The sequence below is a fragment of the Talaromyces amestolkiae genome (genome assembly GCF_001896365.1).
Source record: "Talaromyces amestolkiae strain CIB chromosome Unknown scaffold9.1, whole genome shotgun sequence".
NCBI lineage: Eukaryota > Fungi > Ascomycota > Eurotiomycetes > Eurotiales > Trichocomaceae > Talaromyces > Talaromyces amestolkiae.
Window position 1 is genome coordinate 1210058 of NW_024468045.1, and position 26211 is coordinate 1236268.

Genomic DNA, 26211 nt, shown 5'->3' on the forward strand with positions numbered 1-26211 from the left:
AGCGCTAAGACTAGCTGTGGCTCAGGTTGATCTTTAAATTTCCCTCTTCCCGTCAGAGCAGTTTACCCAAAACCCAGCCACCAAAGCCCGTGTCAACGGCACGGCCATATTCTCTCAGTATTCTCTCACGCTCACTTAGATCTGAGGGTCTATTTGCAGACTCTAAATGTCCGATCCGGTGGTTTTACAGTCTGCGGTGCGAGTACCGACTCCCCCTCCAGGAGTATCGTACTCGCCGCAGCCATCCAGCGTGCGAAAACGTTCTCCCCCATCTCGTTCGCCGTCACCCAACCGGCGCAGATCGCCTCCGGGAGGCCGCCCCAGAGATGCAACGGAATTGCCTCATGTCGATCCCGATCGTGCAAAAGAACGAGAGCGACACCTTGCGGAGAGATTGCAATCACGAGAAACTCGAGACGCAGCGCGCAAACCGATGACCGAAGAAGAAAAGCAAGCAGCAGCCAAAGCGGAATACGACAAGCTCCTCAACATGCGATCAGGAGGAACATATATCCCGCCGGCTCGATTACGCGCCTTGCAGGCTCAGATCACGGACAAGTCTAGCAAGGAATATCAAAGGATGGCGTGGGAAGCTTTGAAAAAGTCAATCAACGGTCTAATCAACAAAGTCAACGTGTCGAATATCAAATATATCGTTCCCGAGTTGTTTGGTGAAAATCTGATTCGCGGACGAGGACTATTTTGTCGAAGCATCATGAAAGCTCAGGCTGCCTCGTTACCTTTCACTCCCATCTACGCAGCTATGGCAGCTATTGTCAATACCAAACTGCCTCAGGTTGGAGAACTGCTGCTCGGAAGACTTGTTGTCCAATTCCGCAAAGCATTCAAGAGAAACGACAAAGCTGTCTGTATCTCTTCCACTACCTTCATTGCGCATCTGTGCAACCAGCAAGTAGTGCACGAAATGGTTGCAGCACAGATACTCCTGCTTCTCCTCCATAAGCCCACAGATGACAGCGTTGAGATTGCGGTCGGCTTGACTCGGGAGGTCGGACAGCATTTGGAAGAGATGAGCGGGCCTATTGCCTTGGCGGTATTCGACCAATTCAGAAATATCTTACACGAAGCCGATATCGATAAGCGTGTACAATATATGATTGAAGTTCTTTTCCAGGTCAGGAAAGATCGTTTCAAGGACAACCCAGCTGTCCGAGAGGAACTCGACTTAGTTGAAGAAGAAGATCAGATTACCCATCGAGTAGGATTGGATGATGAGATCGACACACAAGATGGACTGAATATTTTCAAATTCGACGCCGAGTGGCAAGAGCATGAGGATGCTTATAAAAAATTGAAGGCGGAGATTTTGGGTGAAGGAAGCGACTATGAAAGTGGCGACGAGTCAGATGACAGTTCCGAGGACGAAGAGGCAGAAGCGGAGAACCAGATGGAGATTCAAGACCAGAGCAATGCTGATTTAGTCAATTTACGACGTACAATCTACTTGACTATCATGTCCAGTGTGGATTTTGAAGAATGTTGTCACAAATTGATGAAGATTTCTCTGCCTCCCGGCAAGGAGCCCGAATTGCCATCGATGATCATCGAGTGCTGTTCTCAAGAGCGCACATACTCGAAATTTTACGGATTGATTGGAGAACGATTTGCCAAGTTGAACCGGTTATGGTCAGACCTATTTGAAGAGTCGTTTGCCAAATACTACGAGACCATCCATCGCTACGAAACAAACAGACTGCGCAACATCGCTCGCTTCTTTGGCCATCTTTTCAGCAACGACGCTATTGGCTGGCATGTACTTTCTCTGATCCACTTGAATGAAGAAGAGACCACCTCTAGCAGCCGTATCTTCATCAAGATTCTTTTCCAAGATCTTGCTGAGCATATGGGAATGGCCAAACTAAAAGAGCGCTTGACTGATCCTGTACTTCGACCCAGCTTTAACGGGCTTTTCCCATTGGACAACCCGCGAAACACCCGATTCTCTATCAACTACTTCACCAGTGTCGGTATGGGTGCGCTCACAGAAGAGATGCGTGAACATCTCAAGAATCTCCCAAAGCCAGCCATTCCCGCTTTGCCAGCTGCACCGCGAGACGAGTCCGACAAGGAATCGGTTAGCTCATACTCCAGCTATTCCAGCTATTCCTCATATACGGGATCATCTCGGTCATACTCACGGTCTCGTTCGCCGCGACCCCGAGGTGATCGTGCAGCCAGCCGAGGACGGTCATATACAAGATCCAGATCTCGATCAAGATCGTACTCACGGTCGCCATCATATTCACGATCCAGGTCTCGCAGTCGGTCTCTCACTCGGTCACCTGTCCGTAACGACAGGGCACGCAACCGACGTCGAGCCAATACATCTTCCAGGTCTCGATCGCGCTCTGTATCGCACTCTAGATCACCATCCCCTCCTCCACGCGCACGCGACAGACGAGCACGATCAAACACAAGCTCCGTGTCTCGCTCCCCACCTCCCCGTCGCGGCGGTGACCGAGCCGCTCCTCGCCGGCGTTCATACAGCCGTTCCCCATCGCGGTCTCGCACCCGATCTCGATCGTACTCTGCAACACCACCACCACCACGAACCAGCCGGCGTTAGTCTTATCGACTCTGTAGGATATTTGCACATGCACAGGGATTTCTTTGGATAATGGTGTTTCGTCTTCCTCCTTTTCCTTTTTCTATTGATAATCAGCCGCCTTTCGTCCTATTATGTATCAAATTAGCAACGTTTATATCCAGGGGAAAACGGGTTAGCTACTATCAAAACGAATCAAATCAAATTGTATTCATGATCGAAAAATAATTCACATTCAAGAAGAGAACAATTAATAGGACTGAAAGCTAAGATTCTCGCTAGGTAACAGCAGATAACAAATGGAACACACACACTTTGCAAATGAGCGAGATTAACATGCAAAAGGAGGGAAGACCATATCACATCTTCGCTCTGCCTACTGGACCAGACCCATTGACTACCAATGGCTGCATTATTGTCTCTGTCCGGGGCTTTTCTTCTTCTTTACTCCCTCCATCCCGTTCTCCGGATGTTGGTGATACGGATCTTGAAGATGAGTCATCCACGCAATCTGAATGACTACCACTTCGAGAAGGAAGGAATGGGCGGGTATTGGGTTTGAATATCTCTTTTCCGGAGTCTCTTCTATCGCGGTGCTGGTGGTGCCGGTAATAAGCCTTGTTCGTCGTGGGAATGTTTGATAGTTGGGAGGTTGCGGATTCTGATGAAAGACATTGATCAGTAACGATCCTTCGCTCAATGACATGTTGCGAACGTTGCGGGTTGGACATACCGGAAAAGGTTCCCAAAGACGTCGCCGTCGACGATGACACGGACGATGCCAACAGCGCATTCGACGAAGTCGTAAACGACAACGAATACGACTGCGATCTCGACCAATCACTTTCACCTCCTCCATCACCATTCCCATTCCCATTCCCATCCTCGTTCATACTATTTGAGGGATCCCACTCTGTATCCAACCGAACCACAACCCTACTTCCGCCCAGATCAGAACCATTATACATACCAACCGCTCTCTCGGCTTCCTCGACCGTTGAGAAGGTGGCTGTTGCGTAGCACTGGCCTGGGTAACTGAGCTCGTTATATCTAGCTTCGTTCCCATTCTCGTGGTTATTATATCGAATGATCTTGCAATCGAGCATTTTTCCAGCGTCACGGAAATGGTCTTGGAGGATTTGGACGTCGACGCCGGGGCAGATATTGTCGATTATTATGTGGCGGATGCCTTGGGGTAGTGTTTGGTGCGGAAGCATGCCTCCATTATTGTTATATGATGCTGTTACGGCCGTGTTCGGGTATACATCAGATGTACTGCTAGAATGCAGGCTGTGTTTTCGTGATTCATACCCCGCGTAGACGTGATAACCCTGGTGTTGTTGGTGCTGGTAGTACTGATTTCCCGTTGGTGGATACTGACCGAAAAAGACCGACGGCGCTTGCTGCTGCTGCTGAAATTCATGGTATCCTGTCTCTGCATACATCGGCTGACCACGCACCGGGATCTGCATCGGATGTGAGTATGGGACGTAATATGAATACTCGATCTGTTGCTGTTCAAATGGCGGAGGAAACATGCTCATTCCCGGCGGCGAGAAAGTGAGCATTCCCAATCCATCGGGCTGCATATTCCATCCAGTTGGTGCATGTTGATGGTGATGATGTCCGTATCCCCCTGGAGACTCTACCAATGGCGAGAATCCCTGAATGGTTCCATCGCTGTGACCCGTTGGCGTGCATGGCGGTATGTACTGCGGGTATAAGGTGCCTGATGCTATTGAATGCGATCTGATGGGTCTTTGACATATTAGACCGGACATCAAAAAGGCACGATGAGGCATAACTTACTCTGTGGTAACTGGCGATTCCGGCGTTGGAGTTCCTGCAACTGAGTGCCTTGCAAATTTTCCTCCATACGCCACTGTATGGCCCGAGGACGGAGGACTTTTCGTAGGACCAGCAATCGGTCTCGTCGGGGAACTAGCTCTGGCCAGAGTCACAGTCAGGGGATGCCCATCCCATCCCGTTGCCGAAAGCTTTCCTATCCACTTATCAGTAGCTGGTAGGGTGGTAGTAGGACTTTGGGTTAAGGACTCACGATATGTTCGCCATGCCTCTTCTTCATTCTTGACTATAATCTGACCCAGTCCCGTGGGATATCCGTGTTGATCATCGTAAACAACTGCTTGTCTGATATGAAGCGCAGTCTGGCGGACAAAGTCTTTCAGTTCTTGCCATCTACAATGTGGAGGTATCTTCGAGCCCTTGAGTTAGCATAAACCACCGGCCATAAACTCTGCGATATGCTCACCCCCTGTAAATAGAGCACGAACTCCTCTTCGCCCGATCGATGTCCCCGACGACCTCTTTCGTGGGGAGGGGAAGTGGTCGTGTGCATTTTTGAGATCATTAAGTGGCATGTATAGTAGACAAGGTTGAAGTGAGCGCTTTCTCAGTCAAATTCAAAAGGTATTTCACACTGAGAAATGAAGTATCAATCAATGGTGCATGAGCCTTTCAGGATCCTTGGAGATATCAGCCTTTGATATGCGAGTTTATCCACCTTCTATATATCAAGACAACTGACCTCTTGACTCGAGCAGTGATGTCATTCAGATCACAAAGATTCAAGCAGATGATCCCAAAAGAACCTTAGAACTAGAGGCAGACCAGTTCCATGCGTTAAAATCCTAGCGCAGATATTGTGGCTTAAGGTAGATGCTATTTTCTGAATCATGCACTCCAGATAATCCGGTACTAGAAACAAATATATAAACCTTGTCAAAAATCAAGTCAAAGGAACTATAACCATGTTACAGAACTTGACAGAGAAGCAATGGTCCCACAAAACAGGCGTGATTTCTGCATATACTTCAATTTGTCGCGCATCCGCCACTTTTTCTTACTGCAAGTAAAGCGGGTTGACATTCACCGGCCGTTGTCATGGTCAAATAGGACCATTTCCGTGCTGAAAGGCCCGAGGGATAGTGGGACTAGCAGGAAAAAAGTAAAGATGAATTTTAATTCCTGGTAGAAAGAAAAAAGAAAAGAAAAATGCAAGAGCGCATAGATGGGATCAAAACAAGAGGCCTGTAACTCGCCAATCATCCATCCATTTCGCTGGGCCTCAATCTGCAGCTGCAGCCTCGTACAGTTATAGACATCTAAACGGTGAGGATGAGATTTCTTGGCGGCTTCATAACTGCTTTGTCATTGGTCTCTTTTGCTTTTTCCCCTAATAGTGATTGAGATGTTGGTCCAGGTGGTCACCCTAATCGACCCCCATTCGTTGCCTGTGTTAGCCCTAAGTAGAACTCCAACGCAGACAGCGAGCGACCGGTGAGCGTACAGTGGCCCTTTCTGGGGAAGATGTACAGCCATGATATCTTTATAGGAATCGGAGTATTCGCTCTCTAGAGCTGAAAAGAATTGTCCCTAATCATTTGATTGCTTTTGTTCGAACAGGGTATCTTTCCTGTTTGGAGCCCCGAAGAGGGGCGGTTTCAGCCGGGGTGATTCGGAATGGCTTCCTAAATCCCCATTAAACCCTGCACGGCGTAGGTACGTACCGTACCGTCTGTTTGACATATTGCTTTTTCTTACGTTGCTTTTTCCCTTTCTCCCGGGTTCTGGTACATAGATCTTAGTCAACCGATCTGTGAAGATAATACACCAACGTAGTATTACATGACCATCGACGCTAGTCATTCTCTGGGTGAAGCCACCTGTTTGACATATCTGATGATGAACATTGGATATTCGCTCCCGTGTTGATGTATACGCAGGTACCGTTTCATATTTGTCACCTTTCTTGGAGTATTTCTTTTCTTTTGCGAACTTGGCGATGTGCCTATGCCACATGATACGTAGGACTTTGGGGTTCGTAGATGGTTCTCACTGGCCTGTCGGAGCAATAACTTCCAATTATTGTTACTCCATCGTATTCGAGAATGTGATTGTGAAACCAGACCACGTGGACTCTGACTCCGGGGATTTCTCTTGTTTGTTGCGATGTTTGTACGGAGATAAATTTCTGCTGTATTCTACGTTCAAGCAAGTAAGACAAGGCGTCCTGGTCAGAATTGAGATCTTCACATGCCTAGATATTTTTACAACTCTGGGTATCATTTAGCTGTTGGCGCTGTTTACACACCGTTTGTATTGACAGTAGGAAAATAGACATAGTGGATAAAGAGACAAACATATTCGAATGCATTTGACATGTCTTTTGCCCCCTATCAGCTCCAATCTGTTCGTCCTAGTTCGTTTCTAGTTCTTTCTCCAAGACGAAATCATCATGCGGACCGTATCCTCCTAAGAAGCAATGCATGAACAGGATCTTGCTTGCTAATGGAAGAGAAATCTGGGATTCCATTTAATCTTCCCACCATCTTCTAGATGGGACCATGTCTGCGAACTGAAAGAGTCTCGGCCGATCTGTCAGAAGAAGCGTTAGCAAAGGACAATCGTTTAATGCAGAACTAACCAGCAAACCAACATTCAGACCAACACGCCAAAAAGTCGGTAGATCGCATATCTCTCCCGGGCTAACTAACTCGAGAAGCATACAGGGATACCCTAGTCGGTTAGTGAACTGAGCGACAGGGATTCGGGACTTGTATAGATTGGCATTAACCTTGTAGACTGCCAATATAAGTTAATTATCTGCGCGTCCTCTCGAAACAGTTACACAAGACCTGCCATGTACTTTGTTGATATCGCGTAAAGAATACGCGACCAAGAAGACACTCTTCTCGGAAAATTTTCTCCAAAAAGAACCGCTCATAACAAAAAAATTTCACAATTAAGCTGGATTAGATAATTCTCTCAGCAGCCATTCGTCTACAGACAAGCAGAAATGGAGAAATCCGAAAAGTGCGACAGGTGCTGCAGCATGTTTTCAGTAGCGTTTATGACCTGTCTCTTTCATTCCCACCACCTACTACTAGTCAGGACTAGTTAAGGGCCCTGCATTGGCCACGCAACATCAAAGCAACGATCGGTTTTCGACAATTGATCACGCTAAGGCGTGTACTAGGCAGGGTCTATAGCGGCCTGGCATGCCATCTGCTCCTTTTCTTCCAAGCCCAGGTTCAAGATTTCAAACCAAGTTGATATTAGGACTAACTGTCTACGGCTAAACGGCAGCACAGAGGCTAGTCGATTACTGGGAATGTTGCTTGATTTGAAGAAGCGTAAGATCATCCTGGAGAATTCTGATAAATGTTAGACTTATATCATCCATATATACATAGGATACCGAATCAGGTAATGTGGCTGTTGTCCATTTTGCCAGCGCCGGTTTACAACGCAGAATCTCTAATATATTTATAGATTAGTTCAACTTTCTGCACCATTGTGTTCATCACCAACGCTAGATAATTTTGATAGTATTCCTATTTCGTCTGGTGCGCTTGGCCATGCAGATTTAGAACTTTGGTATACAAAGTCGGTGTAAGGGTATGCATATTTACTTTACAAGTGTCCGCGAGCTCAACAGCGTATCATTTGTAGACACATGGAAATAAAATTGATTATGTAGCAGATGAACTAGGAATCCTAGGTTGAAGATAGAGATGAGGCGTAGCTAGGGAATGTAGAAAGTCTGTGCGCTTTTATAATCTGTTACTCAACCCTAACCTCGATGGCCTCGAACGTACAGAGAACACCAAATGACCATCATAGCAATGATATTTATTCTTGGAGACTTTAGATAAGAACTCCATTGTCTATGTTCTTACTGTACATTGTAGTCAAAACCGTCATATGGGATTATGATAAAGCACAATGGGAGGGAGAGGCCGTCTTCAGATCAGCAACATGGAACCACTTCATCTAGAATATTCCATAACCTCGATTTTCAAGGTGTATTGAAACTAGAGTCATTAATTTGACTGCCGTGTTGGGGAGGTTGATCAGAAAATCTGATCGAACCTCTGGCCCATAGCAACGCACAAACTAAGACCTCGACTGACTCATGGAGCGGATCCTCAGACGCAATGCCCCCGTATCTCCACTATGAATTAATTCCTGTCATACCTGACAGGACGACAGCATTGGACAGCTATATCTTTTACTTGATAATGTAGCATCTTGTGGGCACCCGTGACTCTACTAGAAACATGCTTCATGTTGTGCAATCTTCATACAGCCAAACAGAGACGCAAATCAACAAGAAAATGAGTGTATGACCATGGCCAGATAGAAACGACAAATGTAGCCTCGTCACCGGATACCGGCTGATTCATCGTGGATGTTCTCACCGCTCCCTTTGAGGTTGACATTGCGGGCATGCACTCTGGTGATGGGCAGATGTACATGCATTCGAGTGGACAAGATGATGTGCTTGATTTGCATTTGTTGCCTGGGTAGCAAATTTTGATGATGTTTATCGGGAACTATCGGCAACGGTTGATGCAGTCGTTGATTGTTGCTTGATATTAGTGGTCATCCTTCAAACATCCAGTTGGTTGGGCCTTAGATGTTACCAATATTCTTGTCGAGGTAATATTTTACAAGAGAACTGAGTCAACTATTTTATTAGTTTTGACGTACAGGAGACAGAAGTCTGAACATGTAGTATTCTGACTACCTAGTTAAGGGTTTGACACTACCAAACCAAACTTAGACAAGAGAGAACCTCTCTTTTAACACACTAGCTATCCTTTTCACACCTTCAACAAGCATGTCTTCTTCCTCCCATGCCCAACAAAGCCTCGCACCTCTACTCAACAGTACCTCATTGCGGCTCTTCTTACTACCCCTGACCCGCATAGCTCCTGAAGCAAGAAATCTAACATTATAATCTTTTAACGCAACGGCAGCAATATTGTCCGCGGCTACACCCTCGGGAAACGTGATATAGATAAAAAAACCTCCCATGACCTGCTCTGTATCATTTGGCAGATTATAAGCTCGTCCAATATCAATTTTCACGCCTAATGGACCGAGGTAATTTTTAATTGCCTGTTGAATGATTGCACAGCGAGCTTTGTATGTTGGTACTAGCACTTCTCGTATATGCTCTTCCATTTTGCCTGTCCGCAGAACATGTTCGATCAGTGTCGACGAGAATTGACCTGGTGCACCACCGGAAAGAGTTGCTCCACTGTTCACAAACACAATATCAGTATATTTTTCTTTTTTGGTTCTGATTTGATATGACTTGCACTTGATTCAAACGCTTGATAAATTCCGGCGTCGCCTCAGCCCAACCACATCGCATTCCGGGTCCAAGCACTTTTGAAAATGAGCCATTGCTTACGGCGTTCCCCCATTTTAGATCTCCTCCGGGCAGTGAATTGTCAACATCAACCAATCTGGGTGGTGGAGGGGTTGGCACAGAAGAGGATTTTGAGTTTCCGTTGACACCTTTGCTTTCCTGCTCCTGGACTGTCCATGATAAGAAATCATAGCAATCATCCGTAACGATCAGTGCATCCACCTCTCGTGCCAATCTAACCAGAGCCTCTCGTCGCGCGCTCGTGTACGTCTTCGCACTCGGATTGCTGAATGTGGGAACGAGGTAGATGACATGTCGGTACAGCTTGGTGTATTGAGGTGAGTTCTTGAAAGTGACCTCTTCCGCAGTCGCGCCCGGTTTATCAGCTTTTTGATCGACCTCACTGATTCGTGCTCTCAGAAACTCTACGTCCACACCGTCATCATCCTCTGGCACGCCGGTCAAGCGTCCCTGGAAGCCAGCGTCGTCAAAGATTGTGCAAGCTAGAAAGTACGTCGGCTCAACCATCCATATACGACGGGTATACACCGGATCCGTGAAAGCAGACAAAATGGCAGCAAGATTTCCCGATGCACCGTTTGTAATGCAAATACGCTCTGAGGTGATTGGTTCCGGCTGTGAAGCTTCTGGATTTGTGCTTGGTGGTGAGCGTAAGCAATACAATCGTGAGAGCCATTCTGCGACGCCTTTTCGGAGAGCTGGATCTCCAATGTTAGGGCCATAAAGCAAGGCATCTGTTGCTCGAGAGGGGAATGACAAGACTCCCTCTGCAGCTGCGAGGAGTGCTTTGGCCGGTAGAAGACGAGGAGACGGCCAGCCTCTTTGGAGGTTGATGTGCGGTTGAGGACCTGTTTCTTCAATTGCCATTTCGATTTTATTGTTGTTATTCTTGATGATTCCTATCAACTTCATGTTAAGACTATTATTCAAGACGTTTTTGATTTCCGACCTATTGTTTCATTTTTCCGGATAGTACCACGCCCCTTCGACGCAATCATCGGGGCCATGGTCCGTATCGCTATGTTGAATCCATTGTTTCAAAATGTCCATCGTATCAACATGCGATCAACATTGACCAATATCATTCCAGACGATAAGAATGACTGACCATCCGATGGTGGATATATCGGACTGTCAAGACTCCTAGCGCGTCCGAAGTCCGACAGCGTGAGGAGAAGCTTTCTGATAAGGCGAGTGACGTTTCCCGTGACCCCGCATACCCTATGCTGATAGTTCTTAGGACTCGTGAGAGTCCATCCACGTACCAGTGGATGAAACAATACCTATAGACATATACTGGAATACATAGAATGTCGTACTTGAGCTATCGTTGCGGGGTCATCGGAATCGGAGGCCAAATCCGTATCACGATTTCTAGCTTAGAGAAATTTATACAAATGGGAGTGGTCTAGTAGCTATCTTTTCTTTTCTTTCTATACTTCTCAATTTGTGAATAAGATTCAAAGTTTGATGTATTTGGAGTGCTGATTATACGAAATACACATTGACGAAAATAAAACTGTAGCACTCCATCACAATGCCCTTATCCAAAGAGACTGTCAGCAGGGAAGAAACTCCATTAAATATCATTACGTTCTTAAAGTGATGACGTAAGAAGGATAATCTTACTATAAAACACAAATATAAGAGACAACTTTCAATAGATATTAGCGGAATAGACTTAATTTTAAGATAGGCTTTTATAGAGGCAATACTCCCTACATCAGAAGAGAATACGAGCTCTTCTAGCCCTCCCAATGGTACTGGGTGGTTAATGCAGAGCTGTACAACGCTTAACAAAGTACTATGAATTCATAATAGAGTTCCAGTAGAGAGCCCGTCCAACTACTCCTCATACCCTACGCTAGGATCCAAAATGAGGCTTGGACTCACGACTCCAGTTGTCCTGTGGTCGGTGATGATTTGTGAGGAATGAAGTTTTCGAGGTTTGAAGGTTTATAGTCTTCTAATTTAACAGATAAATAGGTAATGCTAGAAGAGGCTTAGAAATAATGCAATCTTTCGTCAGAAGAAATGGTATATTCACAATAGTTTAGTGTTTTTTTTAAACAGCAATGGCTGTGCTAGAATAGAACATGTAGGGCTATATATGAGTAGAACACGGATATTCTTCCTACGTATGATAGGTACAAAAGAGTCAAGTCGACAATAATATTCTTGTTTTAAATTTTCAGACATGTAAATAAGCTTTTCTATTGGCATGAACCGTCGCTCCAGTCATGGTCATGGGAACCTTTTATGACCCTACACCACCGCATGGACCTACCTATCTAGGTTCTCAAAGTCAGTCAATCCATTGTATCCTGGTTGTTGAATTACAACCATCATGTGAAAACACCTGCTATCTGTATAGATATTGGGAGCCATTCATGACCTCAATTATTATCGCAATATCAAAAGTCCAGTCGTTATCGATCGATTGTTTCGGCGGACGTCCATCGGAGTCTATAGTCCGAGAAGCTTATCATCATCGGCGGGGATCTGGGAGGACGCCTGCAAGAATTTGGCAGCTAGCTAGGGTAGATATAGACTAAATATACTTATCTAAAACATAGTTGAATCCAATTAACTCATAATTGTCGTGCGTTGAGTCATCCGGAAGATAGACAGCTATAACTCTCCAGGGTTGAAGAGCAACATCTACTTTGAAAGTCGTGCAACTTGACCATCTCATATACACCATAAAAACCAACCTGAGAAATAGAATGGGCTCCATCGATCCATCAGACTATCCCTTAACAGTCCGCCTCGCAATCTTCGAATGCGGCACACCACTTCCCCTCGCGAAAGAGCGCTACGGCACTTACGGCGGAATGTTTGAAGCTCTATTCTCTGCACAACAGACCCCCAAAATCTCTGCTACGGAAAAGAGGATTACATTCACAAAATATCAGGTTGATCATGAAGAGGCCGAGTATCCTGAATTGAATGAGGTAGATGTTATTCTGATTACGGGGTCAAGTAAGTTTTCTGTTCATCCGTCTAATGGTTAGGGCCGTGTTAATGATGTGGTGACAAGAGCACTCGGCATATTTGGATGTCCCATGGATTAATAAACTTGTTTCCGTCATAACTTCTGCACTACAAACGCCGCATATAAAGGTGATAGGAGTCTGTTTTGGGCATCAGATCATTGGTCGCGCGCTAAATGTGCCTGTTCAATTGAATGATATGGGCTGGGAGACGGCGGTGTTGGCCGTTGAGCTGACTCCTGCCGGAAAAGCTCTGCTTGGGAAGGATCAATTAGTACGGATTCATTCCCATCCGAAACCGTATCTATACGCTAATTTTTACGGTACTTGTATAGAACCTCCAATTCTCACACCAAGATATCGTTGCTTTGTGTCCACCGGGTGTTGAGAATCTGGGGTCTACGCCTCGTTGTGCCGTACAAGGCATGTACCAACGTGGTAATTTCATCTCCTTCCAAGGGCACCCTGAATTCAATGAAGAGGTGATTCGCGAAATTCTGGTGTCAAAACAAACAAATGGTCTTTTTGGCCAGAAATTGTATGAAGAATCCATCACGAGGGCCTCCTTGGAGCACGATGGTTTGCTTGTTGGGCGTTTGTTTTCGAGATTTATTCTCGAAGATACAATGTAATGTCAAGTTGAAATATCATGCGAGTTAGCTGCTGCTGTATATATGAATCTTGAGATCTCGCGAGCCTCGCGATAAGGCGTGCAAGATCCGTCGTCAATCTCTACTGGAAATTTATACCAGTATGCTGTCTAATAAACATCGTAATCAGGAATGGTGCCCGAAAAGTCAAGGGTCTGTCCCATCAAAAGCGTCCCTATCTCGCTAGACGACGGATTACTCGAAAAATATAAACTCGGGAATTGATATGAAGGGGTATTGCTGTTGTTCGAGAAAGGTTGGTCGAGATTGACCTTGTCACCGAGGCTTGCGAACGTTTCAATCGTTGTATTGTCGCCAGCCTCAGGAAGATCCTCCGTAATTATCTCCTGTATCATGCGAATAATTTCGCGGTTGAGTACCATGGACTTGACGTTGATCAGTTTTCCACGTATATCATCTGCTGCGTCGCTGCTGATACGGTTAATTGCACGTCCGCCGTGACTGTCCAATGTCTCTACTAGAGGTACCTCTGTTGCTAGAACCTCGAATACATCCAAAAGATCCTGAGCCCGCTCCCACCGCTCAGCCATTATCAGGATATTGTTGGAACAAGCGCGGATTGCCTCTAATACCCGTTTGGAATTGTATGTATCGCTTCGGTACTTAGGTGGAGTGGCCCACAAACAATGCGCGTCTATTTGCTAAACAAGCGCGCACCTGCGCACTACACAAACCTCACGTACAAGACCTCGATTTGGTGTTCAAAATTTGGTGTTCAAATTTGGTGTACGAATTCTACTTTTTATTGATATGCACTTATCTATAAATCTAAGCCCACGTACGAGGCCTTTAGGGGTTGAACCAGGTGCGTGAATCTCCGCGCGTGCTCACGTACGAGGCCTCATTCTAGTGTCGAATTTGGTGCGCGCGAATCCCCCTACCCTCCCAATCCAGTTGACACGCGCTCACGTATGAATATAGGCCTACAATCTACATTGAGCCTACAAAGCCTACATACGTACGAGATTAGTGGTGGACATGGTGTTAGACATGGTGGTGTTGGATGTAGTGTTGAGTGTTGGGTACATTTAGGAGTGTCAACGCGTCTCATAGCTATAATCCATATTTATATTTACACGTAAGATACGTTGCATTATTACTAGAAATATAAAAAATCCTCGTAATAACACTGTCATCTATTAGAGGCTTAACTGTAGCGTTACATGTAGTTTCATCATTATATTATAGAGATCTATCATATGTTAAATCTCGTAATGATCACACATGTACTAACTTTTTCGCGAGATGACAGCCCACTATAATATCACAGAGCTGTCACCATGCCTTACTAGGCCCTTACAAATATCCATATATTTCCGCTATTGACGGGTTGGTGATGACCGAGGATTTCTGGGATGAGTATCCTAAACCGCTAAATATAAGTGGACTGAAAGGGAATTGTATCAATTTGTTGTTTCTTTCTACCTGGTGGAATAGTTCGATGCAATTAAATCGAACCGATTTACACGTGTATTATGTCTGTAAAATCTCTAATGCATTATGTCTATTCTAGCCATCCTATCTAATTTTAGCACTTAGGGTCTTGGCTGCGAAGAGAAATGGAATGAGACTGTCGCACAAAAGAAGTGAGAAATGTAACCCTGTGGAAGGTATCCACAAGATATCTTACTGACGAAACGAATGAACGAAATCACACCAGATCATCGAGATTTTTTGCTGGTTCCTCTAGGATATTGTCTGCAACAGGAGTTGCGACGGTCTGCAACCAGGCTGCTAGTTCATCCCGAGGAAGTGCATAGACGTCAGACACTGTCTTACAAGGTTCCGGGAATTGATCCGCTCTGAACTGGTCGACAAATTGGCCAATGGCATCAGGAACCTGATCGATAGGACGAATGAATGCCTTCGAGTCTGACTGGGCACATAGTAGCAACGTGAGGAATGTCTCTGGTGTAACGTAATCGTGGCTATGAAGGTATGGGAACCACACTTTATCCAACTCAGAGATAGTACCGTCCCGATTCAGCAGACGGGGTTCCATTGTCACACCACCACCGGTCTTCGGATCCAAGTGAAGTTTCCAGTTGGTATCGTTGAGCGATAGGGCGAGGGCAGGCATCGCCTTCGAAATGTTATTGCATATCATGTGCTGGTCGAACGACTTTTCAAGATGGTACTCATAGACTTTCACGGTCTCCTTCTGTCCAAGTCGACGTACACGGCCAATCGCTTGTGCTGCGATGGGCATTCCCATCGGAGTACATAACAAATGAACATTTCGACACTTGTGTTGCATATTAGAGCCCGCACTATTAACGTAATAAGAGCAGACCAAGACCATTGGCTCGTCCGTAGTATTGAAGGCTGTAAGCAGGTCGCGACGCTGGGAACTAGTCAAATCGGCATGGTAGACCTTACAGGAAACATTGGCCAAATTCAGGACCGCGGCGGCTAGGAACTGTTGACCCGGGTTTGAACACCACACGATGGACTTCTCCTGTAGGTGAAACACTTCCAGACGAATGCGCTTCATCAACTCCCGGAGTTTCGGAGCGCCATGGAGTATGGTGGTCAAGGCAGCAAAGCGATCCAGACCCTTAGCATGTTTAGGGACCTTGGGGATGCCTTCCTCAAGGTCCATAGTGTCTTCTCCCTTGGTCTTCGCCGCTTCGATCCGTTCTTCAAAAACTTCTACTGACCCTTGCAAGACTCGGTGGGCAAGCAATTTTCCGAGAGATGCATCATTATCGAGCCTAACCGCCAGGTTAGCGGCTTTCTTGGCGACCAAACTCTGGTGGATATACTGCGTGCCGAGCCAAATGTTAAGCAAAGTAAGCATACGGTACTGATCCATACGCCAAACACAACCTCCGCCCTTGGTGCGTTCGACCAAATTGGCCAAGGGAGGTGCAGCGAAAAGATTGTATTGGCGCTGCTCTTGGGCAGTGAACCGGCATGTCACCACTCGGCGGATGGCAGGTGGGATGTTTTCACCGACGCGCTTGCCACCATCAAATGGAATTTGAGAATTGACGGTGCGCCTGATGACGGTCTTGAACCAGATTGGCAGGAGAGCGACTGCGGCTTCTAAACTCCTTTTCTTCCACACCCACTGGTTCAACCCACGCTTGGTGAACAAAAGAGGCTGAAACTTTGGGTCTGCATCACCTGCAAACGGATCATAGTCTTCTGGAGGGGCCAACTCGTCCCACAAGTTGTCGTTCTCTGGGTTGAGGAGGAAGGACAGCATGCCTTTGACATCATCCAGGTGATTAAACGATGGCGTGGCAGACAGGAGGACATTGTAATCACCTCGCATAGACTCCAGGGTTTTAAAAGTCTGCGTATCAGTATTCCTTATCTGATGCACCTCGTCGAGAACCATAACCCCGAACTTGCCCGTTAGACAACGATTCCAGCGGAGATCAGGTGCAGGCAGAATATGTTCCCGCGGATCTACCGGATAACCCTTCCCAACCATCCAAGCGCGTTGCAATTTGAGACCATTACGTTGGACTAACGTTTGGTATGATGTGATGACAATGTTACTGCCGGGAATCTTGCTGGAGAAAATATCATGCGTGCGGGTCAATTTTTCAACCAGCTGAATGTCTGCCTTGCTAGTCTTTTCCCGTCCATCACCATAGTATACGAATATTTTGAAGACGGACGTAGTATCATAGAGCTCGTCGGCCCATTGGTCAATGAGATGCGGTGGTACCACAACCAGTATAGGGCCTTCTATCTTCTTGAAAATCTAGAGAATATCAGCATAGAGAAGAAGCCTTGGGGATACCTTCCACGGGGTCTTACCTTGAGTAGAAAGGTCATAGTAACCCAGGTTTTCCCAAGGCCCACGTCATCTGCGATCAGCATTCCAGTTAGTTTCGGATCCTTGTAGGTGTCGTACATCGCGTTAGCAGCCAATAGCTGCCAGTCGGTTGGCGCTTTACTGATTTTCATGCCTGACACATTGAATTTGTCTGCATTCTCGTCAATGTGAAAGGTTTTCTTGGCCTTTGCTAAGTCCTCACGCTGGAGTTTCTGGTTGTCAAGGGCTTTATCGACTTGGGCCAGGTCCTCAAGCATCTTTTCATTGGGCTCGATCAATACCGCTGCCGTATTGACCGGTTTGTTGTCCCCATTGAAGTCTGCGGCCTTCAATTCGGCATTCCACAACTTTCGCTCATCAAGGAAAGTAGCCAAATTGTTGTACATGCCCGCTCCATCGTCCGTCACTTCATTAAGACGTTTCACCGGAGTCGCGTTCGCTCGTGTTCCCAGAAACAGATCCCTGTGAGACTTTTGGGGGGTTTGTGGCAGAAGCAATGTCTTGGGGTCCAAGGGTTCCTCCAGTGAAATACCTAGCACCTGCGGGCCCATGGTCGGAGCCAAGGTCAAACTGCGATCGGGTGTGTAGGGAACCTCTACGTCATCATCAGGCACGACACCATCTAACTCATCAAGAGCTTTCTTGAGGAAGAGGTCGGCCCAGTAGGGATCTTTGAGGTCGAAGTCATTGGCAGTCCGCTTCAACTCTTTCCAAGCCAAGCTTGTCTGCCTTAATTCCTCTTTCCATTGATCACTGGCAACGAGTAGAAGATTCTCGATCTGTTGTGCATCGTCTGTCTTGTCCTCCAATTCAGTAGAATTGGGAGCTTCTTTCACGATACTTGACTTAGCCATAGACTTGCGATCAGCCTTGGCCTTCTTCGCCATCTCCTGTTTCTCCATAGGGCTCATTTTCGTGAGCTTGTCTTTCGCATCCACCACCAATGTCCGCTCCTCAGCACGGGCCTCATAATGCTAAACAGCGAAGTCAGTTGTCTGTAATATTAAGGTAAAGAAAAGGGGACCCCTGGGAATAGTATCCATGGAAGGCATTCCCAGGGTCTATGTACTCACCTCATCAACTGTACTGGCTAATGCTGGCTTTATAGTCAATAATTCTCTCTTCTCTTCAGATGTGATTGCCATTATGCTCCAGAAGCGAGATCGGCGAGACTTGGACGCGTCGTTCAATGCCTGACGGATGGCTGCAAAATAGATGACGTATTTTCGTGGTTCCGACACATTTGATCCTTCGAAAAGCCCATCGCAGTCAGATTCATTCGCTTCGAAAACGCGAGCTAAGGCTGACGCCGCCCAGTCACAGTACTCCCAGGTAGATCGGTCAACGGTAGCCTTGTGCAAACTTCGGTTCTTGTGGCGTCCTGTTTGCTTAATAACGAACATAACAGTATCGAAATCATCGCCACGAGTCCGGGGTTTGGGGTCTACCTCCTGTGGCAGGATATATCCTTTCAACAGGTACAGAACATGAGGTTTGAATAGTTCGCTCTGCAGCCATATTTTCAGAGTATCCAAACTGCCCACATTTGGCGTGGCTGCGACGATTGCGGTCCAAGACTTGAGTTGGCCTAGAAGGCGGTTGGGAGGTAGCTGGAGTAGTAAACCCCGCAATTCAGCCAAGTTTTTGACACTCTTAGTAACTTTTTTGATTTTGTCGTTGACTGCCTTGACCTGTTCCTCCGTCTGCTCTCCATCATCGCTGTCATCCTCCGTGTCAAAGTCACTTGCCGATTCATCTGCCTTGCCCGCCAAGAGGGCATCAACAGAACTAGAACCGGGCTTTGTTGCACTCGCCCGGTCACTCCCATCTGGTAGCTTGGTGCGCTTCGGTTGAGGGGATGTTTCTCTATCGGATAGTGCATGTTTGGCGGCGGGTTTTGGGGCTGGAGTAGGTGTGGTTGGCGGAGACTCGGACTCCTCGGAGACGGACCTCGTTTCCCGCGACTTGGGGTTACCCTTGCCGGGTTTGCCCCGCTTGGCTCTGGCCATGGAGTCCCACTAATACATATATAGTTAGCTTGGTTAGGTTTGCAAAAAGCCATGCCGCTTGGCACGCTAGTCGAGCCTTGGGAAAGCCATCCATGGTTGAGCCGCAGTATCGACCCACTCGGTCGCAGGACAGCTCCCAGACAGCTTCAAAAGATCTCACCACCGATTTCATCACCAAATCACCTGAAATTCATCAAATAAAACACATACCTTATCTTTCAACGGGCTTGACTAGTAGATACACCCAAAATTGATATGATTTTCTGGTTGTGCGATAAAATACCGAGAAGGATAAGAATGAGAGATGGTAGTGTGGAGGGGAAAAGGTGAAGTTATTCCAAGATGAGTCGCAGGTGGTCAAAAAGCACTAGTGCCCTCCAGAGGTTCGAGTAGGCGGTGAGATGGAGAACAAGGTTCGGAAGCTATTCCCAAGGGTGCTAGCTATGACACCCAGGTTGGTTGGTTATGTTGCTTATACCAGTTCTAACGAAGCGTGACCTTAGTCGTTTGTGTGATAAAGAGTGGCAGGKACCAGGAGCGGKGATTCCCGACGTGTCAATAGCACTCGTCTTGATATTAGATTGGCCTTTGCCTTCGCCCGTATACCTGCTTCCTCATCCAGCATCAATTATGTAATGAACACATCCAGTCGCCCGCGTTGCCAATTCTAAAGGCTGTTTCATCATCGCCATTATTCAAGTTGTCGTCGAGTGTTTCATCCTCTCCAAGGTAGTCTATATAATGCTCATCTTCCATATAAGATTTTATACTGTCGTTCAGATCGAGGACCTACGATACCTCAACATTACCGTTTTGGAGTAACCGTAGTAGTAGTTCGAGTTTGGATACAATCCCCAAGGCCGTAGCAAGCCTTATATCGATATTTTCTAACATACTTCCTAAATTCGTGGCTTGGCTGATTTTATCAATGCTAGCTCCCAAAGACGCAAAGCCTTCCTCAGTCTCCAAGCCAAGGAACTGCTCGTACCGATACTAGAAGATGTTAGAACACGAGGGAACTTCCCATTCTTGATGTCACATCGTTCGAAACATCCTTGAGCGAGCTTTGACATATTATGTGTTGAGCATAATCATAATCATTCAACAAGGCATATAGCTATGAGTGACCCTTGAGAAAGCCTTCCATGGATACCTTTCCCAAGGGTCACTCATAGCTAGCTATATGAACTAAATAAGATTAGAAAATAGTTTAGGGGAATAAGTGTTAAAAATAAGGGATAACCCTAACCCTAATGATCATCTCCTTTTTAGAGAAATATTAGTCTATGAGTGAGTAGAGCTTTAGGCATTGAATTCTAGACTTAAATAAGAAACTATAACTTTCAGAATCTCCTCTCTAAATAAGCCTTGTGATGGCGTCTGGTTCCTATCGCCAATTTTGGACAAATTAATGGAAAGAAAACTAAGTCCTGTGTAGATTACCATCGTCACTAGCTTGAGTCCTAGAATACTGCTACTATTCTATAATAGATAGTTGTAGGTGGATGAAGATAAGACTCATTAGAAATAACTTCTTGCAGGTAGGGTCTCCACCACTATTATGTCTATTGCTGTAAACATCTCTACAGGATTAAAAGGTACTTCCATATCTCTTTCGTCCACCTTGTCTCCTGCGACTGTGATATATTAAAAGGGACTCGATATGCTCTGCACAATGTCATCATGATCGATGGTTCTTCCATTTTGGTCATTCTTTCCCTTTTGGCTGCCCTTTCCTTGTGGTTGCTCTTTTCTTGTGGTTGCTCTTTCCTTGTGGTTGCTCTTTCCTTGGGAGACAGAGTCTAGCAACGCACAACAATGTCTGTCTCTCATTTTTCTCTCATCACCTCTGGCTGTTTCTTGTTGGTCGTCGGTCGCTCTCATATCTCGTCTCTCGTTCATTGTTCATTGTCTGTCGTCTGTTATCTATCATCTCTTCATCCAAAATGTCCGTCCCTACGTTTACAGTCGATGCTATCGCGGAGTATATGCTTAATGTCAGCTGGCAATGCATTGAAACTTCATGGGCTTCGATCAATCCTCAATTTCAAGTCTTAGCACCTACAAAGCTTGACTTCTCATCTCTTTTTCATTCTTTAGGCTTCAAATTCTGTGATGGACTATATGATATCGTACAGGCGACCAACCCGCCCCCGATAATGTGGTTCGAGACGCTTCCAGACGACGTTTCTAAAAAACATTGGGGAATCTATGTTCTCATCCTTCGGAAAGATGGCTGTCGTCCGGGTTTTTATATCGGATCAGGAACTAATGCAACAGATGGAGTTGCACATCGTGTTAAATCATACTATTGGCCTTCAACCGCAACTCCTTTCTATGTCAGACAATATCTTCAGAATGGATACTCGATTATCCATCATAGTCTACTTGCTTGGTGTCTAGTACCACATGCAGAACAAGTCCCTAGATTCCGTGCTGCTGTTCTTATTCTGGAGGCAGCATTTACCTCCATTTTTTGGGCTTTACGTCGTCGTGACAAGTCATATGGCTTAGGGATCACTTGTCCATGGCCTCGAGACTTGTTTGAATGGGATGGTTTATGCAGTCACAATCCTTTAAATGAGGCGGTTCGGGCCACCGAGCACGGTTTTGGACTTCCCCCCGAGGAACTCCAAAAGATTGCGATTATACGGCGTCGGAGAAACAAAGACAGATTCCGACTTTATGGGAGAGAATACCGTCGGAGAAACAAAGACAGATTCCGACTTTACGGGAGAGAATACTATCGAAAAAACGGAGACAACTTGCGTTACTATCAAGGTGTATACCGTCGGAACAACGGAAACAGATTGCGTTATTACCATAGAGAATACCGTCGGAAAAACGGAGACAGAATGCGCCAGTACGAAAGAGATTACCGTCGGAAAAACGGAGACAGATTACGTCAGTGTCACAGAGAATACCGCCAGAGAAAAATTCAATATCGAGGCATTGTGTGTGAACCTTGCGGGAAATCATTCGTTTCCCTGTCTAAATTGGCAGAGCACGAGAGGAGCACAAAGCATATTAGGAATACTCCTCATCTTGGAGACGTGGAGTCTCGTATTAAGGCTCGTGACGAAACGGCGGTGTTTAAATGCGGACCATGCGGAAAGTCCTTTGATTGTCCATCTAAATTGACAATGCATGAGAAGAGCACTGGGCATATCAAGAACACATCGTGTCTTGGAGACGTGGAGTCTCGTATTAAGGCTCGCGACGAGACGGGCTCCAGATGTGAACCCTGTGGAAAGTCCTTCACTCGTCCATCTAGATTGGTAGAACATGAGAAGAGCATTGCGCATATCATGAACACACCTCATCTTGGGGACGTGGAGTCTCGCATTAAGGCTCGCGACAAGACGGCGGCATTCAAATGTGAACCCTGTGGGAAGTCCTTTATCACATTATATCATCTAGAGCAACACAAAAGAAGTGCAAAGCATATTAAGCTTACTACGTCAGTGGCTGAGCTTGAAGATATGCCATACAAGTGCTATGCTTGCTCGTACTTCACCCGCAAACTATACGACTTCAGACAACACGAGAAAACTAATAAGCACCAGAAGAACACTTCACGTCAGTAGCGAGACTCCATTTACATTTCTACTCAATCATCCATTGCACTGCCTTTTTTGTTACTTTCCATCTTTCTATATATTACCTGTTTATATAATTATCTGCTATATCTAGTTGTTTTTCATGTCTGGGTAATTGACAGGCATACCACCTGGTCTTATATGCCTTTTTATTTCTTAGATTGTTACACTATACATGTAAAATGGAAAATATAACTTAAAAAAGGAAACCATATATTATACATAGTTTATAAGGAACTCTAAATCCGCTATTTTATTCATTATTTTTTAACACATATTTATTTCCTCTAAAGTACTTTCTAATCTTATTTAGATCATATAGCTATGAGTGACCCTTGGGAAAGGTATCCATGGAAGGCTTTCACAGGGTCTTAGCACAGAGAATTGGCTGATAAGCTGTAACACAGTACTTAGCATAGATCTGAATCAAGGTTAGTTGCCGGCTTACTCCTAGCCATGGATGAGGAATCGTTTTGTAACTCTGGAATTTACGAAAAATCATAATAGTCTGTATGCTTGCACGCAACGACCAGTCTCCAGCTGGACCGCGCACATTCAACTTGGTGGGTATGTGAAGGAAAAGCAAGCAGTGATTGTATACAATCAGAATCCAACGCCAGTCTGTGGGTCTTCTGGAATTGTTTTCTGCTGCGTCTTGGAGCTGAGACCGCCAACGTTCTAGCTTCGATAGAACATATGATCTCCAATCTGAGAGGGAGTCAAAATTTGCCGAAAAGTCTGAGCGCATAGTAACGTTGAGGATTTCGGATTGTATAGTGCGACAGCGTTCTTGATGTAATGCTGCCGAAACTGATGTAAAGGTCGAGGGGCTCATTGGAATTGAAGAACCTTTCAACAATTCCGAATCGTCGATGTTGTCAAAAAGCTATATTGTTAACTACATTCGCTATATTCGCTATGTTGAGTGAAAGGGACTTACAGGTACAGTGATGTTGTCATCTGCTATCGAGAGAGGAATTCGCAAGACGCCACAAGCCAGTCGATCCAGTCCATAGGCTACCCAAAACGCCCTGCGACGCATTTGAATTTCAATTCGTGTTGCCTCATCTATGGGTGCTGGTTCAGCCTCGGCTAGATGAAACTGGGCTACAATACAATGTCTTATTGTCGACGAAATCATAAGGGCGATCTGTTCCGTCGAGGGTGAAAAAATGGCATGTAGAGACATCATGAGATAGGCTTGGACATGTAATAGGCGGCTTGGATGTTTGAGTACTAAAGGTAGATAGCGGCTGACAGCTTGGTCATAAAAGTTCTATAGGACTTAGTCAAAGGCGTTGAATCAATAGAAGAAGCACTTTTGATGACTTACCTGAGAAGTATGTGACACACTTGTGGGATTTTTCGGATCAAGCAACAAGCCAACTGCAAAAAGCTACCCTGAATTAGCCATTACATGAAATTGCGAGTAGGAAAGGAGGAAGTACAATACCATGTTGACAAAAAAGCCTTGCCACATATCAACATGACTAGGATCATTCGATCGTTGCTTCCAGGTCGCGTGCCAAGTGTTGAAACATTCTCTGAGGAGAAAGGGAAATCGTGAGTTGGCATTATCGAAATATATGTAAATAAGGTGATCCTCAACGGACGGTGGTATGGCGTCGGGCCATACCGCTAATTGGCTTAGATAACGTTCCACCGAGGGAGGGGGGAGGAAGTTGTCGTCCTGATGATTGCTGTGCGGTAAAGCTTGCGCAGAGGGCAGTGCGGCCATGACATTTCTGATGTTGCTATCAGGCACTATCAACACATTGGGCGAGTCTTCTAGACTGACACGACGAATCCCCGAAGACCGCAAGTCCATGGCGACGGATGCGTGAGAACTGTGGGACTTGTTGGTTTGAGCTGGTGAACTGTGACCGTAGGAATTTGGATTTGCCGATGCATCGCCAATTGATGATATGCCATCATGGTCGCGCAATATAAGCCCTGTATATGAAGTCCCGATGTCAGGAATGACGGTATTTAGGGAGAAATGGTTTTGGCTGGTCACATCCGCCAATGCAGCTGGCGACAAAGCATTGTCTGATATATCCTGAACTGGTTGGTTTGTCTCGGTATCACGGTCCATATTAGTAGTTTCGAGAACAGATAGAGCATTGTGAGGAATTAAACGCTCAGCTTGAGCTAGTCGTTGCTCTAATGATCGTACGTATCTGCTCGATGTTAGCCACAACTAAACCCTCTGCGATAGGGATTGAGATTCACTCTGTCTTATAATGCGCACGGCCAAGTGCGGGCTCAGTAGGCTCGCACTCTGCATTTCCATTCAAAGATCGAGTTAATCTCTTATCTCTGGCAACTAGCTATCTTGCATGTTTCGTGGTTTGACTACGAACGCACCTTCACTTGCCCTTCTGCAGTTGGAACATGGTGCCTCGCCATCCCCATCACACTTTTGAATCAATGTCAGATTCAATAACAGACCCTACAATAAATCTATATCGGTTGAGCACCTACTTTTTGTTTTCGGTGACGACATCTCTTGCATGCTAGGATTCTTTGTCTCTTAGCAGGATGTGCATTTCTGTCTTCAGAATCACCCGAGTGACCGGATCGCGTGGCTGGCTGCAAGTCTCGACTCAAGGATTTCAACGCTTGGTTGGTTTGGTCAGTAGAACTGTAATTCATAGTCATCGTCATTGTCTGAGAGATAGCATTAGCGACAACCGGCTCGGAATCCAATGACCGATGTGGCTCGTGGGAAGAAGCAGCAGGAAGAGAGACGGCGGAAGTTGGAATCCATCGAAATTAGTCTCATTGTCGTTACGTGGAAGGCAGAGAGTTGGCAGGAGCACTCCGCACGAGGAAGGAGCCACTGAGCCACGCACCAGGCGAGGAAGGAACCCACGCGGCTGGACCAAAACGGAAAGAGCGGGGATAGCCGATAAGATAAGCTAGGCTGATGAGCTTTGGCGGCCTCGGTGCCTGAGGCGAACAGGGCCGACGCCTTCTCCTCTTCACGTCCACTGTTCATTTCATTTCGAGTAGCAACGATTCGTTGCTTGGTGGCAACTTCTCATTGATCTGCTTCATTCCATTACTTGCACTAAGCAATGGTCGAACAAAGAACCTGAGCTTTATCTTCGCCTGGGCCGCCGCCGACATGGCTCAAATTGACTCGGGCATCCCATGACGCCTAGACCAATACCCCAACCCGCTGGGCCAATTATCAATGCAATAGCTTGATTGCAACACGCGCTTAGCTTTAGTCTCACAGTCCTATCACTGTATCGGCAGTCTTTATATTGCCGGATCCAGCTGGGAAACATCTGAGCGTTATCAGTGGAGAACTAGCTTCCCATCGGACTTTGACAGTCCGATGAATCTCACCACTGACAAGCTCGTCTCG

At 46.0% G+C, this 26211-nt stretch overlaps 4 protein-coding genes across 4 annotated transcripts; 1 reads left to right on the forward strand and 3 right to left on the reverse strand.

Moving 5' to 3' along the window:
- Positions 1-166: 166 nt before the first annotated feature.
- Positions 167-2639, forward strand: BHQ10_005414 (uncharacterized protein; the record flags this gene model as incomplete). Its single annotated transcript, XM_040877888.1, has 3 exons — positions 167-2095; positions 2200-2305; positions 2356-2639. 3 exons carry the CDS (start codon positions 167-169, stop codon positions 2637-2639), a joined length of 2319 nt encoding a protein of 772 aa, XP_040733918.1.
- Positions 2640-3151: 512 nt separating this feature from the next.
- On the reverse strand, positions 3152-10637 carry BHQ10_005415 (uncharacterized protein; the record flags this gene model as incomplete). The annotated part of the gene is made up of 6 exons (XM_040877889.1): positions 3152-3227; positions 3300-3390; positions 3462-4324; positions 4376-4568; positions 4626-4734; positions 9792-10637. The coding sequence occupies 6 exons, from the start codon at positions 10635-10637 to the stop codon at positions 3152-3154; spliced, it is 2178 nt and encodes a 725-aa protein (XP_040733919.1).
- A 2886-nt stretch (positions 10638-13523) lies between these two features.
- Positions 13524-14426, reverse strand: BHQ10_005416 (uncharacterized protein; the record flags this gene model as incomplete). The annotated part of the gene is made up of 2 exons (XM_040877890.1): positions 13524-13999; positions 14393-14426. The coding sequence occupies 2 exons, from the start codon at positions 14424-14426 to the stop codon at positions 13524-13526; spliced, it is 510 nt and encodes a 169-aa protein (XP_040733920.1).
- Positions 14427-15085: 659 nt separating this feature from the next.
- On the reverse strand, positions 15086-24930 carry BHQ10_005417 (uncharacterized protein; the record flags this gene model as incomplete). Its single annotated transcript, XM_040877891.1, has 4 exons — positions 15086-17152; positions 17209-18201; positions 18301-19245; positions 24472-24930. The coding sequence occupies 4 exons, from the start codon at positions 24928-24930 to the stop codon at positions 15086-15088; spliced, it is 4464 nt and encodes a 1487-aa protein (XP_040733921.1).
- Between the last annotated feature and the right edge of the window lie 1281 nt (positions 24931-26211).